Source organism: Parasteatoda tepidariorum, chromosome 10 (genome assembly GCF_043381705.1).
Source record: "Parasteatoda tepidariorum isolate YZ-2023 chromosome 10, CAS_Ptep_4.0, whole genome shotgun sequence".
Classification (NCBI taxonomy): domain Eukaryota; kingdom Metazoa; phylum Arthropoda; class Arachnida; order Araneae; family Theridiidae; genus Parasteatoda; species Parasteatoda tepidariorum.
Genome location: NC_092213.1, coordinates 33657132 through 33676945, shown reverse-complemented (window position 1 = coordinate 33676945; position 19814 = coordinate 33657132). Strand labels below are relative to the sequence as shown.

At 32.2% G+C, this 19814-nt stretch overlaps 2 protein-coding genes across 6 annotated transcripts in view; both read left to right on the top strand.

The window, feature by feature from the left end:
- Window positions 1-9158, top strand: part of LOC107457539 (zinc finger homeobox protein 3) — a 235277-nt gene extending 226119 nt beyond the window's left edge. For all 5 annotated transcript variants that reach the window (XM_016075712.3, XM_071186296.1, XM_016075710.3 and 2 more), the window contains one exon: window positions 331-9158. In XM_016075712.3, coding sequence (XP_015931198.2) covers window positions 331-6710 — 6380 coding nt within the window. In that variant the 3' untranslated portion in view covers window positions 6711-9158. The remainder of the gene's footprint in view (window positions 1-330) is intronic.
- A 1196-nt stretch (window positions 9159-10354) lies between these two features.
- Window positions 10355-19814, top strand: part of LOC107457540 (uncharacterized) — a 53521-nt gene continuing 44061 nt past the window's right edge. The window contains exon 1 of the mRNA XM_016075714.3: window positions 10355-10564. The gene's annotated coding sequence lies outside the window, so the exon portion shown is untranslated. The remainder of the gene's footprint in view (window positions 10565-19814) is intronic.

Below are 19814 nucleotides of genomic sequence, written 5' to 3'. Positions count from 1 at the left end.
TGTGCATTTTAAAAGCAACTTAATGATTTCCTGGTTTAAAAAAATTTATCGTTGCTTTAGAGATCCAGAAATTTTTGGATTTTAATGCAATCATATTTAATATGTTTTAAAATGTTTCATTAAAAATTTTCTAATTTTTGGATGTAAACAGGCTTAGCTGTTTGGGTCTTCAGAAACTTAACACAATACACATTGTTCATTAAAATATATTTAATTTTATTTTATTTACACATTATATTTTAAAAGCTTGGCATTTTCTTAGTGAACGCAAGTTCATAGAATTTATATCTTAAATAATTCTAATTGATGATTATTTTCTTTCGTTTGCAGATGCCAGCAGTAGTGATACAGGAAATGATTCTTACTTACATTCAGATGAACGCACTAAAGAAGAGATAAATTCAAAAACATCTGATACTTCAATGCTTAAGCAAGCCTTACTGGATCGTAGTACAAGCGAAGTGAACAGTCCTGAAACAGTACATACTTGCCCTTTTTGCAATTTCACAAGCAATAGCGAGGTACGAATACAGATGCACGTTGTTTCGCAACATTCTCAAAAGCCAGTGCTTCTGAAGTGTCCATTATGTTCAGAAGGCTTAGGAGATATGGATCTTCTTGAGAAGCACGTAATGGATACGCACTTTGTCAGCAAAGAAGTAGTCAAGAATCTTCTCAAGCTGGTCGATACTAGTGAATGGGAAGCAGCAAGGAAAAATGCCATTCAAAAGGAGGCAATCGAAGAAAAGATCTGCAAAACCGAACCTGTAGAAAACTCTCCGCCTGCAAAAATCATTACAAATGGCCCCACTATTGAAGAAGATATTAAACCACCTGTTTCTACTAAAGATAAAGATGAAATTGTTCTAGACGATTCGATGGACATTAAACAAGAATATCAAGATATGGACTGCAAAAGTGATAGTAGTGATTACAAAGATGAAGAAGATTTTGCTTGTGCTACTTGTGGCCGAGTTTTCATGCAGGTGGAAGATCTGTTTTGCCATCAGAATGAAATGGGACATTTAGAATATAAAAACACTCCCAAAGGAAATGGTTTCTTCTGCTGGAAGAAGGGCTGCGGTCTCTTCTTTGGTACCATGACGTCAGCTCAATTCCATTTCAAAGAAATGCATGCCTTGAAATCTAATATACCAATCTCTGAAAGGCATGTATACAAATACAGGTGCAATCAGTGCAGTCTTGCATTCAAAACTTCAGAAAAGCTAAAGTTGCACTTGCAATACCATCTGATTCGAGCTGCAACAAAGTGCGTATTGTGCGGCAGAAGTTTCCGTTCAGTGTTAGCCTTACAAAAACATGTTGAAATATCTCACGCTGATATGACAAAAGATCAACTAGAACTTTACAGAGCTAGTTTGATGAATAATCCTCTACTTGCTGGAAACGGAGGTGCTAGTGGTGGTATTTTAGATCCACAAACAACTGAGCTGTTGAAGAAAGAAAGCAATCGTGAAGAATTAGAAGACGATATTCCTGACGAAGTCATTAGTCTTCCTGATGAATCTGATGCCTTAGAAGACGCAGAAGACATAAGTGAAGTTAAAGAACACCAAGTTTTAGAAGATTACATTAATAGTCAAGCTATGGCTGAAGACAGTTATGCTGATCCTAATCGAAAGTACAAGTGTCATCGTTGTAAAGTTGCATTCACTAGGCAAAGCTATTTAACTAGTCATAATAAAACACTTTTACATCGTAAAGGTGAGAAAATGAGCTATCCAATGGAAAAATACTTAGATCCAAATAGACCTTTTAAATGTGAAGTTTGCAAAGAATCATTCACGCAGAAGAACATTCTATTGGTCCATTACAACTCGGTTTCACATCTTCACAAATTAAAGTTAAGCATGAAAGAAAATAGCACCCCTAATACTACAGTTGCAGCAACAATTGCAACTGCTTGCACAAGTGTTCCATCTCCCGTATCTTCTGTGACTTCTATGTCTACAACAACCAGTAGTTTATCAAATTCAACCTCAACAAATTCAAAGAGCAGCACAGTTGTCACCAGTGCTGTAGAAAGTAATGATCTAAAGCCTTATAAATGTAACTTATGTAAATTGTACTACAGCCAGGCTTCACATTTAGACGCACACGTTAGATCTGTTCTACATCAGTCAAAAGCTTCCAGAGTTCAAGAGCTTGTTCTATCCGGTGAATTGGACTTACGAACGCCGTTAGTGGAACGGCCCGATTCAACTCCTCCTGCAGAATCGACTACAACTAAGCAACCTGATGTTCCAACCAGTACAGCTGTTGTCGCCCCAGAGATATCAACCTCATCTCAACCTGTGGTCAACACTCTAACTACTAAACAATCTGAGACACCGGCACCTCAAACTTCCGTTACCTCTCAAACAACTTCTACCTCTGCTCCTAGTATTTCTACAGTTACAGCAACCCCACAATTTCAGTTTCCGTTGCATCCAGATCATAACAATATCATGCAGCAAGCAATGAACCTTATGCAACCTTCCCAACTATCACATACTCTACCGCCATTCTCATGTTCTAAATGTGGATCAATGTGTTCATCACAGGATGCTCTTGTGCAACATCAACAGTTGTATTGTTTTTTCGCTCAACAACCTCAAACTCCAATGATACCAACTTTACCTCAAGTTCAACAAAAACATCAGATTGAACGCGATGAACCAAGTGAAAAACAACCTCGATTATCTATAGTACCTCCAGAGACTACCCCAACACCTGCAGTTAATCATTCAAACATGCAAAGAAGTCCTACACCAGGGCAACAAATGTTCAAAAGTAGGTTTCCATTCATAAGACCAAAGCCTCTAATATTTAGACATCTACTTGAAAGTTTTGGTTTCGATGTCGTAATGCAGTTTAACGAAAATTCTCAAAGAAGACCAAAGAAGGATTTAGAGAAGAAAGATGATCAAAAAGAGAATTCTGATGTGAAGCAAGAAAAGAAAGAAACTGAGGACCAAAAGAAAAAATTAGATCTCCCAGAAATCAATCGATCAACATGTAATAAATGTGGAAAAGGATTTTCAAGTATTTGGGTATTAAAGGCTCACCAGGAAGAAAATCACAAAGACATTGTTCCTATTAAAAGTGTAGAAAAGTTTGCAGAAGAGTTTCGTGAGGACTATGAGCGGCGTAATGCATCCTTACCTGTCGTCGACGATGCTAACAATATGGCTGAAGCTCCTTCACCACCTTCAAGTGGCGAATTGAGCACTGGCCCATCAACAACTCCTGCGACACCATCTGGTGTTACGCCATTGCCTAACGCCGTGACTCCACCTGTTACCTCGTTAGGATCGCAAATGCCCGACGTGGCATCTTCGGTGACAGCCAACCAAGCTATGGCAGCTCAAATGCAGTTGAATCAACTCCTCATGAGTCTCAGTATGGGTCTACCTATGCCCATGAACTTAGGAATGAATATGAACTTACCTTTCGCGGCGGCTATGAATATGCATCCACCTCTTATTCCACTTATGATGCCTCCACCTATCGACCCATTGATGGCATCTGCTTTCGGTCATCCAATGATGCCTGGGGCAGCCGTCGATCCCAACTTTTTTGCTGCTCAGCAGAAGCTGCTTCAACAACAGCAACTCTCCCAACAGCAGAAAAGAGCTAGGACTAGAATCAACGACGATCAGCTCAAAATACTAAGAGCTTACTTTGATATTAACAATTCTCCAACTGAAGATCAACTGCTTGAAATGTCGGATAAATCTGGGCTGCCTTTGAAGGTCATCAAACATTGGTTCCGAAACACCCTGTTTAAGGAAAGACAGAGGAATAAAGACTCTCCTTATAATTTCAACAACCCACCTTCAACATATTTGAACCTTGAGGAATATGAAAAAACCGGAGAAGCCAAAATTACTCCCGTATCCGCAGACAAAGAGTGTGATCAAAAGAGCATCGAAACAATAAATTTAGAGAAGAAAGAAACACTTCCTGTTAGCAACGAAAAAAACGAAGATTTTTCCGATGTCAGCACTACTGAAATCAAACTGGAAAAATGCCTACCTAATGATTGCCCTAAGGTTGAACAGTCTTCACAAAGTAAACAGATATACAACATGAATCCATCTGCTTCTGAAATGCTTAATATGTCTGAAGCTCTTAATTGTGCCGTTTCATGTCCTTCTTCATCTTCGGCGATGATGTCAATGGATTTGAGAACATCCTTAGCTGATAGTTTTGGAAGTAATTTTAATCCTTTTGTAAATGCCTCATCAATGATGTCTTTGATGCCACCGGCCTCTGTTTCACCTCCAACATCGGAATCTCCACATTCTACAGGCACGCCCAGCAGTACTCCTACACCTTCCTGTTCATCTTCCGGAAAGCGAGCGAATCGTACGAGGTTCACCGATTTTCAAATCAAAGTGCTGCAAGAATTCTTCGAGTCTAACGCTTATCCGAAAGATGACGACTTGGAATACTTATCCAAACTTTTGACATTGAGTCCCAGGGTGATTGTTGTGTGGTTTCAGAACGCTCGTCAGAAAGCTCGGAAAGTGTACGAAAACCAACCGCCCATAACAACTGAAGAGGAAAACGCTGGTAGATTCCAGCGTACCCCCGGATTAAATTACCAGTGCAAAAAATGCTTACAAGTTTTTCAGCGATATTATGAACTGATTAAACATCAGAAAAGTTCTTGTTTTAAAGATGAAAATCCTTTAGCCAGTCAGATCAAGGTGATGTCTGAAGAACGATCTCAACCATCCACCCCTCCTCAATCGAATCCCATGACCCCCGTCTCCTCCCGTCCATCTGAAAAGGTTTCTACTGCTCCTAATAACAACCAAAATGGTTCTTACAGATGTGACAAATGCAGTCTTGCATTTTCCAGATTCGATCTGTGGAGAGAACATCAATTAGTACACATGATGAATCCAACACTTTTCAGCGGATATCAACCTTCAGCTTTCCCAGTTATGCAATATGATTCCTCCCCACATTCTAACTCCCTGCAGTTAACCCAGATGAAACGTAAACTCTCTGATGACGAGGAATCCCAAAGCGATCACCCAAGGGATAAACGTCTCCGAACAACCATTTTACCTGAGCAATTAGATTATTTATATCAGCAATATCAACTTGAAAGTAATCCCAGTCGGAAGATGCTTGAGAATATAGCAAGAGAAGTTGGATTGAAGAAACGTGTTGTTCAAGTTTGGTTTCAAAACACTCGAGCTCGCGAAAGGAAAGGACAATTTAGAGCACACCAGCAAGTTATACATAAGCGGTGCCCCTTTTGTCGTGCATTATTCAAAGCTCGGTCTGCTTTAGAATCACACTTGGCAACAAGACATGCTGATCAGTACACTAAAGGTGATATAAATATCGACGCACTTCCTGACGGAGAAGGAGATTCGAATCAAGAAGAGCCTGAAAGCCCATCAGACGAAAAAATGAATACATCTGATGCATCACCCTCCCAAACTTTCATTTCAAACCCTGCTGATTTGATGAATAAAACGATGATGAAATACTATCAGGATTCCTGGAAAAGGTTTTATGATGAAGTTGGTGATCTGTCTACACACAAGGATAACAGCAAGGAGCCAACTTTGGCCTCAGATTTATCATTTACTAATAAAACTGGTGAAAAGTCAACAGAAAGCAGCCCTACGAAAGAGCATCCACTTGACTTAAGCAAGCCTCTTAAAGCTTTGATGGAAAAGAGTAATGGCACGCTCCCCGAAAAGTTCCACTTAGAAGATGGGTCTTCTAGGGGAGCTCTGCTAGACGATTGTCATTCTGAAACATACTCCGAGTCAACAGACAACATGGATGGTGAGGAGAGCAATCCAACCTCACCGTCCAGTCGCTATTCTTCAAACTCAAACAAACGTTTTAGGACTCAAATGACAACCATACAACTAAAAGTTATGAAATCTATTTTTGTAGACTATAAAACTCCCTCTATGTGCGAGTGTGAATCTCTAGGTAAAGAGATAGGACTTCCCAAAAGAGTTGTTCAAGTCTGGTTCCAAAATGCACGAGCAAAAGAAAAGAAAGCTAAACTAGCTTTTGTAAAGACTTTCGGACATGAAATGGAACCGCCAAAAGTGAGCGAAGAGTGCAATTTGTGCAACGTCAAATACAACTTAAAATTTTCACCATCCACTCTTCAGGAGCATATATTCTCTAGGAAACATATTGAGAATCTTAAGATCCACATCGATAGTTTGAAGAAAATGACCGATGGGCAGGATTCGGACACTGCCCCAAGCTTCGATTCTCCCGCAACACCTAATCACGTTATGAACTGCACCGCTTCTAGCTCACTCACACCTGTAAACTCAACGCCAAAATTGAATGCTGGTCTTTCTGGCGGGTTACCGAACTTCGGAAATGTTACACCAACGAGTACGGAGTCCAAAATTAAGAGTGAATCTATCGACGGTCAACGGAAAGAGCCTCTGACCAACGGTGAAATAAACTTTTCCAGTAAAGGCAAAAATGAGGACAAAGAAGACGGTTTTGTTCCAACAACAGCTTCCGCTCAAGAAAACCACAATTTGGCAGACTTTGTACCGCCAACGACGTCGGCAGAATCGCCTTCAACGCCGTCCTCAGCGCCTGGACTATTTCCCTATATGTATTCTCCATTTCCTGGCTACTACAATGGCATGCCTGGCGCCTTTCTTCATCACGCCATGTATCCAGGTAGGACTAAACTCTAATACTTTAAGACTCACATAAATGTCAAGATGTGAACTTACTCAAATGCATCTCTTTGATCCCTAAAATAAGGGTGATAAAAAAAAAAGTTCCTAATATTTGGTGAACAACCAGTATATGTGTAAAACATTGTGTTCATTATTATTTTTAAACCATCGTTTATATCATCTTTGGAACTGTAATTATTAAACCATCTGTTAGTTTTTTTAATAAATTTTAACCTCTTGGCCGGATGCAAAATTTAACTGAATTTGTTTTTTATCATGAGGTTTACTAAGTGGGGTTTTCACAAAATCTCACAAATATGCTTTATATTTTTAAAAAATCTTAAATTGTGTTCATATTTTAAATTTTTTTTTTTTTTCATAATTTGACAATTTCGCTGAAGTGGAATTAATTGAAAAAGTTTAAAATTTTTGCTTGTTCAATTATGTATGTTTTGTATGATAGTTTTTTTTTTTCGTTCAAGAAGTCTTTCTACTTGATCTCGTATCCAAAGATATATTTCTACTTTTGACTTGTAAAAAATAATTGTATAAGCTATGCATGTACATTTTACTGCCTTAGTAGCAATCAAAACAGTTTCTTAAATTAACTATATTTCTTATAATTATAATAAGCGTCAATATTTTTCTTTTTTATTTTGATGAAAGAGACATGTGTATTTTATGCAACTTTGAGCATTCTAAATACCGTACGATTTAAAAAAAGAAGAAGCAAATCATTTAAAATTTTATTATGACTTTTTACATGTGCAACAAAAAAAATTTAATTTACTGTGATCTTTCACAAAAACTATTTGCAATTTTAAAGTTTTCGCTCAGGGGTGTTTAGGTTAGCTGTCAAAAAGCATTTTGTGATAGTTTATAAATAAAAAACAAAATTTTTTGCTTTGACTGCTTAACTAATTTAGTTAAATTTCTTGAAATGTGTTGTTGTTTTGAAGTAGTCTAATTATTGCTTATTATCTGAATAGTTAATTGTAAGCATATTTTTAAATAAATTTTTAAATATTTAGTTGTAAAACATAATTTTAAGTATTTTAATTACACCGTCAATAGTTAAATACACTATAGCCGTTCTATTTCAGCCGAATTTTAATAAAAGATTGTGTGCATACTAATTATTATTATAAGTACATAGCTAATACTTTACTGGATATACTAGTAGAGTACTGGATTTAGCCAATTTCTCCTGGTCTCTCTGATTTAAAAAAAATTCTCCAGGTTTTTGTACATTTTAGAAAATTGCCTAAAATTGAATAAGTTTCTTAACCCTAATAATCTACACACTAAAAATTCCTATAGAAATAGAATTTATTGTTAGCTTGAAAATTGGGATAAGTATTACTAATACATAATGAAGCCTCCTTATAGTGATCAGTTTGAAGCTTTTTAAAGAAAATTAACTATCAAAAATAAATTACTTGTCTATTACTATTCAAAATTATGAATTAATATGAAAGAAAAGCATTTCGAATTCATGTTCATTTGATGTCAATCATAACGGAAAATATTGCACATTATTCATAGTTATAAGCGTGATTTTTTTTAATATTTTGATGACAATAAAAATCCCTGAAATGCCCTATATGTATAATATTTAGTATATTATGCAACAGTTATCAAAATTATATTATTTCGTAAGACCTATTGGATTTTTTCCTATCCAAATCGGCAGCTACAAAAAAAAAAATATTTAACAACATAACTTAATTCGATTTATTATTTTAATTATATCTTATTCTAATATTTCTAACCAAATTACTGCACGAGACCTTAGCCTTGTAAATATCAGCACTAGTCATAATTAAGTTAAATATGATTTTAAAAAAACATACAGGCTGAAATAGATCAAACATTTTCTTTACAAAAACAATTCATTTTTATTAACTAATTACCTCAAATTGTTAAATTTTTGTATTGCTTATTGTGTGAATGTATAGTGCATGTTACTTTAAATCATAGCATGGCAGATATACAACTTATTGCATGTGCCTTAATATCATGTAGATTTTTATTATTTTTTTTAGTGTTTGTGTTATATTTTTGTGTATAAATCCCCTATGATTTTCAGTTTTGTTGTTGTTCATCATGCAAGGTGTTAGAAACAATAAGCAGTTAGTATTTATTTATAAGTTTAATTACGTAAAAGCATTATAGCTTTTGCGTGCGTGGTAGATTATTTATTTCGCCTTTTTATTTATTAATGGTGAAAATTGTTAAAATTTGTGAAAGAGACTGCCTTCTTTTTTCTAAACACCTCGTTATTGTGCATTTTATTTGTTTGTATAAAGAACTCCTTTTATGTATAGTTTTTTTCGTTTAATGGCGGCAATTGACAACTATTTTGTGTGCCATTTTTGTGTAAATATTTATGGAATGCTTAGTTGTAGTTCATCATTCATTGCTCTGACTAAGATTTGTAAAATAAAAATATTGTTTCATTGATGCGTAGCTTCTTTTGATTTTATTATTTATTTTACCATCCCTATAGTAAAAGTAGAAAAACTTTATTTCGCTTTTAAAATTACTAATAATTTATGGATAGAAATGATTTTGCATGTGTTTAGTGTATATGTTCATTTCATAAACATTTAACTAGTGTATTGTTTTAAGTTTTTTTTTGCTCTTCAAGAAAGATGTCTAGAAAAATCGCGTTTAACAAGATAAATTGGAACTTATCAAAGACGATGTGATAAAAATTTGCTCTAATATTTGCACAATTATAAAATAAAATAAAAATTGAGCTGTTTCAGCTGCTTTGATTTTTTTTTTAATCCATTACACTTGATTTGCTCATTTTTTTCTTAACCAATTAGTTTAAAAGGACTAAAAGCAACAATTGGAACAGTTTATTGCTTCTAAAGTAAACGAGCAACAGTTTTTTTTTTTTTTTTTNTTTTTTTTTTTTTTTTGCCATTTTCGGCAAAGGCTAAAATCTTTTTATAAATTTTGATAGAATCTCAAAACTTTCTGCGAGAAAATTGTATATTCGATCTTGTTAAATAGTACTATTTAAAAAAAAGGATAGAAATAAGATACCATTTTGTATTCTTAGAAATGTTCCATACCCTTTTTTTTCTTATGCGTTCTTGGGGGAAAAACTCTTTTGCCATGAAGCAATAAGCTTTTCCTGTGTATTGTGCTGCTAGTCAGGGAAAATATCAGAATGTTGTGAAGTATCTATTTGTAAACAACATTTAATGTCCCAATTAAAAAGACGTTGCTTATCTTTATATTACCTCAAACCTTTTATTTATTTGATTTTCAAAAATTTTGGAGAATAATTGTTAAATTTCTTTCTTAGTTTTATTCGTTTTACAAACATATAAAATTTTAAGATATGTTACATCTGCCAGTAATTTTTTTTTTAAAAATCTACGCACATGAATGCGTTTTTAGTGTAGATTCTCTTAGTTATAAACAAACCTTTTCCACGACGATAGCAATAATAATTGTAGTCAAGCTAGAACAGTTGGTAAATTCTCTTCATGAAAAGAGGTTTAAAAAAAATATTCGGGGGGAGAAAGAGTAGCTGTAGGTTCGTCTCTCCCCATTTCGAACACCTGGCTTTTACTGAAATTAAACAAATAAAATATTCTAAAAAAAAAATCTCAACAGAAGATTTGGGGGTTTAGTAACTGCCCTACCACCGTTAAACTTCATTGTTCTTATGTAAAAGTTGTGGATTTTTTTTTTCGATCTTTTTCACTTTATCCTTTATTAAGCTCTTCCAAAGGGTTAAACATGCCATAAATTAACTATCCATGGTAGATTTTTATGAGGCGTGAAGCATGATGGGAAATCGAATTTTTTGTGTGGTTTAGGATAGAAGTTTTGGAATAAAGAATGAGGTGAGTTTTGCATTGTATTTTTTCTCCTTTTTTGTAACTGTGACCGAAATAGTGTCATTCTTTTGTCCTTTCCAAAGGCGGAAATATAATTATATCACACTCGAAACAGCTGATTGGGTACTCGGCGATTCAAAATTGTCACCTAGTGCGTGATTGGATGTAATTTACATTTTAGCAGATTGAACTTTATTGCCTGATGGAGAGCGCATTGAATTTAAATACAAAAACTCGGTGAGTCATTTGAGGTAAAGAGAGAATAGAATTTGTTAAATTAAAAGTAATAATTTACTTCTTTAATAGCGTTTTCTTTTTTTGAAGCAAATTAGCATTATGACCACAGTAAAAAGACAGTTCTTGAGATTTCAATGTTAGCTTTCTTCGGTTCGTTTGTGTCCAAAACTAAGAGAATATAATGGAAATAAAATTCGTGGCTGTCAACTCTACTGGTTTTATAAATGTTCTCCTGATTTTTGTACATTCTAAAGAATTCCCTAAAATTGAGTAAATTTTCTATTAAAAAAATCCCTATTTAAGTAAAATTTTTACATAATTTATTGCTTGCTTGAATATTTAAATGATACATAATGAAACGAGCCTCATTTATAGAAATCAGTTTAAAGCTTTTTTTGTTCTTTTTCTNGTGGGACACTTTTTTTTTTTTTTTCTTCTAAAATTTTCAGTTTATCTTTATTCAAAACTATTTTTTAAACTAATCTAAAAATTTTCCAGGTATCAATAATAAATTTCTTGTCTATTACTTTTGAATAATGAGTTAACTTAATTGAAAACATTTCGTGTTTATTTAATGTCTATCATAAATGAAAAACACTGCAGGCCATTTATAGTTATCAGTTTAATAAAAGTTTTGGTATTTTTATGATGGTAAAAATTCCCTTTTTGTGAATTATTTAGTATATTATGTAACAGTTCTATGAAATTTATGCTTCGTGAAATCTAGTATAATATTTTCGTGTTAGTTTAAAATATTAGTTTTCTTCGCTTTATTTGAGTCTCTTACCTTTTAATAATACAAGAGCTAAAGACGAGTATATAATAGGAGTAAAGTTCGTTATAATTTGAAAAAGATACGACAACTATTTCAAGCTGTCAAAAAATTGAAGCTTTCACTTATTAATTGCTCTTTGTTTTTAAAATATGAGTCGGAAAATAATATATACTTGGAAACCTATTTTTAGTGAAATTTATTTGGGGGGGGGGGAATTATGACAAAATCCAGTTTGTAAGTACTTTAGAAATTCAGGGCCTGATTATTAACAAGAAAATGGAAGTACTTGCCCAGTGTCCTTATTCTAAAAGAGACCAGAAAAATAACTAGCAAAAAAGAAATTATTTATTAAAACTTTCGTTTTGTGAGGAGAAAGCCGAAGGTTTGAAGCATTATTTTCTGAGTCTCTTCCATTTATAATTTCTATTTTACAGTTTATATTTTTTTTAAATAAAAAATAAAGAAAAAATACATAATTATAAATTGTAGCAACTTTTAGAATTGAAAAAAAGAAATTTGATTTTTTTTTCTTCATTTTTAGGATATTTTACTTCAATAGCTTTTAAAACTTATGTTTAATTACATTTTTATAAGTTAAAAAAAAAAAAATTTCAGAAAAAAGAATTCGTGTCATAAAATTGTTGATAAAAAAAAAGTTCTTGTCATATAAAATAGTTGATGAATTTTACGTCAAAAATAGCGTAATGTAAAATATGTTAATGTAATATAAACTAATTTATGGGGTGGAGGATATGTAATTAGTATTCCAAGCAAAATGGTTATATTTTGATAGTTTTGTAAACTGAACATTGTCATAGTCGCGTTGTTTCTGAATTTCAACCTCTGCGCGTCAGCATATCAATTCTATAACTAAACTGATACTTGACTATAAATTGCCAAAATAAGGTACTGTGACATTTGTATTTACATTTTTCTTTCTTACGTTAGATGATATTTCAGAGAAAAACTGTAAGACTGAAAGAATCATCCTACCCAAAAATATATAAATATGATTAATTATTAAGACCTATCACCTTGGCCTAACTTCTTGGGAGGGCAACAACTTTGGGGTCCAAAATACTTTACCTGTCACCTCTCAAACAAGAGGAAATCTTGTCTTTATATTCATTTTTAAACAGCAGGGTAAGAACTATTTTTCAAAAGAAATGCTTGAAACTGGAATAATTATATCTTTTGTTAACTATGTCTAAGGTTTCAACGTGATTGCCTCCTCTTTCTACTTTGCAATAAACCCATACTGTTCTTTTGTTAGGTTTTCCTACTTATTTCAGCCATTTTTATCAGGTGGAATTGACAAAAACTGTGGGAAATTTAACCGTTGAAGATAAGGTATTTACATGAAAAGCTTTTAACTTTCTCAGTGTCATTCATTATTGGGGAAAAACTATGGATAGTTGTTTCTCATTGTGCCTGTTGAAACTTGTTAAGATTGAAGAATAAGCTGTATAGCCGAAAATAAATCACAAAATTTAAAATTTATACTAAATCTACTTCTAATGTATAATTTTTCTTTTGATAAAGAATAATTTTATTTTTCCAGTATAATAAAATTCCCCGTTAGATAATCATTTTGTTGGGCTTTGTGAATTTCGCCGAATAGCAAAACATGTTAAAAATGGCTTGAGTTATTAATATTATTATTTTTACTACTATCCCGAGACAATAAACCCATACGGCTCTGTTTGGTTTTCATACTTATTTCAGCCGTTTTTATCAGTTAGAATTGAAGAAAACTGTAAATTTCAACCATTGAAGATGGTATTTTCTTAAAACCTTTTAACTTTCTCAATATCATTCATTATTAAAAAAAAAATGACAGCTGTTTATCTTTGCACCTGTTGAAACTTGCTAAGATTGAAAAATAAGCTATTTAGCCAAGAATGAATTGTATAGTTTTATCCTAAATGAACTTTTAATGTGTAGTTTTTCTCTTAATAATAAATAATTTTATTTATTTTCTTGAGTAATTAGTTTCGAAGGCTAGATATGAAAATTGGCATATATACTCTTACCATTGAACAACTTGAATTAGCATAAATCATATGCCACGTTGTGAAAGTATTCTAAAGAACAATTTGAAAGTGCTTTTTGATAAAAAACACAAAAAAAATTCTTGATAAAAAGCTTTTAACTTTTTTCAAAATCACTAATTATAAACAAAAATTTGACCTCTGTTTTTCATTGAACATGTTGATACTTGCTTAATTTGAATCATAGATTGCAGTAAAAAATTAACGTAAATTTATTAAAATTTTACTCAAAATTATTTTCAAGTACATATGACTTTCATAAAAGAGAAACTACTAATATATAGATTTATTTTTTGAATGATACAACTTTTAAAAGTTCTTTACAAGGGCAGATATAAAAATTGGTAAATATATTCTTACTATTTGCGTGTACTTTTGAGCAGCTTGTATCAGTCTAACGAAGATATTCTAAAGAGCATTAAGTTTTTTTTTTTTTTTTTTGTGCAAAACACCAAAGGGGAATGATATAGTTTTTTCATAAAAAGCTTTTACATTTTTTTAACGTTATTCATTACAAGCTATAATTTGATTTCTGTTTGTCATTGTACCTGTTGATACTTAATTTGAATTACAGGTTACGGTAAAAAATAAATGAATTTAAATTTTATTCTAAATCATTTTCTGATGTGAATGGTTTTTGGTTGGAATGGTTGATTAAAAAAAAAGAGAAAAACTAATAATAATTCGCTTTAGTTTTTGAATTAGATAGCTTTAAAACGTTCTTTATCAGACTATATATAAAAATGAGCAAATACAAATCAAGTAAGCTAGTGCGATTGAAAAAAATTCTTGCGGAAAATTTCTAGATAGGGGTATAAATGTTGTGTACACGTGAATTTTTTTCGTTTTGAAATTTTTGTTAGTATGTGTAATATAAATTTCAAATACACTACATTTTATTTAAAAGCTCTTTTAATATTTATATTGGTTTTTGAATGAGAAATAATTAGAATTTTTATGAAAAATTTAAAATAAATTGAAAAAAATATGAAATTTATCAAAATAGTTTAAGTGAATGAAAAGAATTAATTAATAAATTTAGGAATTTAAAAAAAGATAAATCGAGCTGGTTTAAACACTATTAATATTATTTATAATCATTCTAGCTCAATTAATTTTATTAAAATTGTTCTAGCTTAACAAACGTTATATATAGCGAAGTTTCACCTTATGCTCAAAAGCAAATATTGAAAAAGATAAATTCAAGGATTCTGTTATCTATTACACTCTTAATTTACATTTTTGTTTCAATGTCCTATCAAAGGCTCGATAAAATAAATTTAAAACAAAAAATATCGTTAATTTTTTGTTACTTTCATCTTTGCTACAATGACCTGTCAAAGCCTTAAGAAAATTAATTAAAAAATGCTGTTAAATAAATAAATATTAATTAAAAAATGCTATATGTTAATACTTTTTATTTGTATCTTTGAAATATGCCATCAAAGCCTCAAAAAAATAAATAAAACCATTGTTTACTTATTATTTTTCTAACTTGCATCGTTGTGGTTATGTCTTGTCTAAGCCTCGTGAACTTAAATTTAAAAATAAAAAATTTTTTTATTTATAATTTTCCAATTTGCATCAATGTCCACAGAGCTTCAAACAAAATATCATTAAAAATACCGTTGTTTATTTATTACTTCTTAACTTCCCTCTCTGCAACAATGTCCGATTAAAGCCTAAAACAAAATGTCATTGAAAATATCATTGTTTATCTATTACTTTCTAACTTGCATCTTTGCAACAATGTCCTACCAAACAAAATATCATTAAAAAATACCGTTGTTTATTTCCAACTTGTATCTTTGTAGTCGTGTCCTCTCAAAGCTTTCCCATGTAACACAATCTACCTTTGTCCCTTTAATCATCCTTTGCAACTGACCATCGTTTAACTTTAAAATGCACGCCACTTCCTAATTCTATATTCCTCGATCCCTACGCTGTCCAACTCTACACATTTTTGATCATCTATTTAAACAAATGTCCGCTTGGACAAAAGTCCTTTCACAAAGGACCGGAGCGGATGAATTTTGATCTCCAGAAGCCCCCTTCTCTTGCACAATCCCAAAAGGAACTCTCAAAACCAACCTCCACCCTTTACGCCCTCCACCTGCTGACACGATGCTAGGGCCCTGTGGGTACGAAAGCAGTATTAAAGTCATTTCTGTGTTATTAGTGTCGTTTTAAAGCTGTGTGCGCCCCTGCTCCATATCCCCTCAACTCTCTTAATACTCGCAGGTCTCGACTATGCAAATAGGGCGCCAGCATCATTGAAGCATAAAATCCTTTTCCCTGGTCCTTTCCTCAGAACGAGTACAGAGATTTCCACCCACGGCTAATTGGAAAGCTTATTAAATTGCGCCCCGGTACGCGCCCAGGTCCGTCTCTCAACCAAAACCGAAAACACACAGTACATCCCCCAAACATTCTGAAGGAGGATTCTGGGAAAGGCACCCTCTAATTTTAACTTTGTTGCCTTTCGGGCTCGTTTCATTAACAGCAATGGAACAAGACAACAGACTGGCAGAGAGACAAGGTAGTTGACAATCCTTTTCACGTGGAAATGGAATAAAATTGAATTATGATTTCTCAGTTCCGAAGGAAAGATTTCAGAAACCCCTTAACCGTGAGTCCCTCGAGCCCAAGGAAACTATGCTTTTCTCGAGACAACAAATAGATGGGGTTTTGAGATGGTGTTTCCTTTTAAAATCTTCACGGTTAAGGTGCCTGTTCCCTGCCTTATTGCTTGTGTTTTAATATCCAATTAAATTCCATATCCTCATTAAGAAATTTTTAACTGTATCCGCGAGCTGCTCCACTGATGATGAGATTAGCACATCTATGTAGGTGACTGTTTTCATAAACATGGAAAAGCTTTTCTTCCTAAACTTTAATGTTGCCTGAAAATAAGACAGAGCGAGTGAAATATTTGCATCAAAAGTCAATAAACTCTTCTATATAGAATGTAAACCAATTATAATAGTATTCTCGTATGATTTAGTTATTCTTATCTTTCATTATCCGAAAGCATTATTCTATCTCTATTCATAAAGATGAAAGAATACATGAATGTCCATTAAAACTTTCGTTATAATGAAATTAAAATCATTATAAATGAAGATATTTTAAAAATACTTATTTCAATATTTTTTTACATTTTAAACTATATTGCACTATTGAAGGGGGAATTCAAAGCCTTTTTTACACTATTGCGAAATTTAAACTTAGGTCAGTAGAAGTAGCCAGTAGCAGTAAGCATAGTAGCAGAAGAAGATATATTTAACAGTGTCTCAGATATATGCTGGACCCAAACATTTTCACAGTTTGCTGGAGATAAAATTACATTTTATTCTAAATTTATAATACAATTCAAAAACAATAATTCTTTCTTTCTTTAATAGCATGCTTCTTACAAGAGAAAATAAAACAAAATTTTCTCTGTTAATTTTTTTTACATGTTGAAAATAATCTGATTTTTAATAAAGACTATGTATGAAAAAAGAAATCAATTTGCAATACGTAGAATAGGATTTCGTTTTGTTTCTTTCTATTTATTTTGTTAATAAATATAAATATTATTCACTCGGGAAGTGATCCAAGCTTTTATCGATTACTTTCGTTTAAATAATCGATTTATGAAAAATAATGAAAATTTATCGATTGCGGCTACCGTTATCTACCTAGAATCTTTTTATAGAAGTCGGTGATCTACCGTGTTTCTGCTTAATTAATGTATTGTTGGCATAGAATTTGTTTTGTTTTTTTTTTCGTGTAAAAAAATTAGATTTTTTAAACGAGTTTTTTTGTAAGCCAAACAGTGGTTTCATCTGTTGCTTTTCCTTACTACCGTTCGTAATCAATTAACCTGTACGTTGCTCATATTTAAAAAGAAATATAGTATATATATATATATATTCGTATGACCTTTTAACAACTTTATTTTAAAATAAAATAAAAATGTCTTTTTTTGTTGTAATTAAGTCAGAAAATTATAATATTTTCGCTAATAAAAATTAATTTATAACAGATACAAATTAATTAATTGTACTAAAACCAAACGATATTTTAAATAAAAAAAAATTTTCTCAGTTTGATATTAAAATATGTATTTTTTTCTTATTTTGCGATTTTGATATTATGAATGACCCTTAAAACTAGTTTTATTTCGAAAAGTCAAAATATTTTAAATTTAATACAAAATAAACTTAAAATATGCATTCTAATTAATGCTAATTAATTNCGTGTTCACTATACTGTATATAATATACTAATATACGTGTACTATATAAAGTTTGACTGTATATATATATATATGAGTACTTTATTTTAATTTAGTGTCGATTATTCGTATGACCTTTTAACTACTTTATTTTAAAATAAAATAAAAATGTCTTCTTTTTTTTTGTTGTAATTAAGTCAGAAAATTATAATATTTTCGCTAATAAAAATTATTTATAACAAATTAATTAATTGTACTAAAACCAAACGATATTTTAAATAAAAAAAAATTTCTCAGTTTGATATAAAAATATGTATTTTTTTCTTATTTTGCGGTTTTGATATTATGAATGACCCTTAAAACTAGTTTTATTTCGAAAAGTCAAAATATTTTAAATTTAATACAAAATAAACTTAAAATATGCATTCTAATTAATGCTAATCAATTTCTGAACGCAAAATTTTATCTAAAGAAACCTCTGCGCATTGCAAAAGTGTGAAAATTAATTGATTCCGAAAATAATTAATCTGGCAGTAAGGCGCCAATAAAAGTATTCACATACTTTCGATTAAAAAAAATGAAAAAAAAAGAGACAATTTTTGAACCAGATAATTACTTCATCAACTTGCACAATAGAAATCACCATTCCATAAAATAAAAAAAAGAATAAAATTTAAATAATACTACCCAGAAATTCTCAGTAACGTCACCCCGTTTGTTGACCTTTAGAAGATTAAAAAAAAAAGAAAAATAACAAATAAAACGTTCAACGGTCAGTTCATTTCTGAGATCTAGATTCGCGCATGTCTAGAGAAAGGATACAGCGTTTTTCCACAAAATGGTGAAAACAAGCAGTAGAACAAAAGGTAGCATTTAAATTGCCTGTCTTAAACTCTAAAAGAATAGGCTTAGTTTTTTGAGCAGATTAAATTTGAAGTGGAAAGACAAAGAATAGAACAAGTTTTTGGCGGCCTTTTTCTGAAAGATGGTAAATTTCTGTCGCCAGAAAGCAATAGTAGGTTACGATTTACAGTTCTTGGTGAGATTTTCTAAGCTAAGAGAAGACAAAATTTGATTTTCTGCCATTTGTTCCGGTTTGGTACACCCAGAAATCACCGAGTCTAATGTACTTTAGGATCCCATGAAGAATTGGTACAAGTGAGATTTGAAATTGGCCATTTGTATTGGTTTTAATCACGATGTTTAGACATATATCTCATTTATTTTATTTTTATGTATTTTTTTTCTGATTAAGTATCAACATTCCAAAGACGTTGAACTTACAATTTCTCAGAAAAATATTTGATAGACATTTTTATGTATAATGGGTGTGAGGGCGTTTATTTATTTATTACTATTTTTTTTTCTTCAAATTTGTCGATAAACACTAATATTAAATGGCACAGGAAAATGTTTTACAAATTCCTTGACTCGGAGCTGCGATGGCTCAGGGGATAGAGCGTTCTCCTTCCAATGAGTTGACCCGGGTTCGAATCCCAGTCGATACGAATTTCGCATCCGGTTTGCACCGACCACAGTGCTGACGTGAAATATTCTCAGTGGTAAACGGATCATGGGTTAGAGTCCCCTAGCCGTCAGGCTAACCGTGGAAGGTTCTAGTGGTCTTCTTCTCCATATAACGCAAATGCGGGTTATCTCCATCAAAAAGTCCTCCACGAAGGCAAATTTCTCCCAATANTGCCGTCAGGATAACCGTGGGAGGTTCTCGTGGTCTTCCTCTCCATGTAACGCAAATGAGGTCTTCCACGATGGTAAATTTCTCCCAATACTCGATCCAGGAGTTCCCCCGTCCTCTGGATTGGTTCAAAATTAGAAGGCTACGGAGTTGAACATTAGTGGTCGTAAACTCATAGAATTGGGTCGGCTGTTCAACGACGGTAATAAAATAAAATTAAATTCCTTGACTCATATCAGTTTTTCAAATGCTGTTAAATTAAAATGAATTGGAAA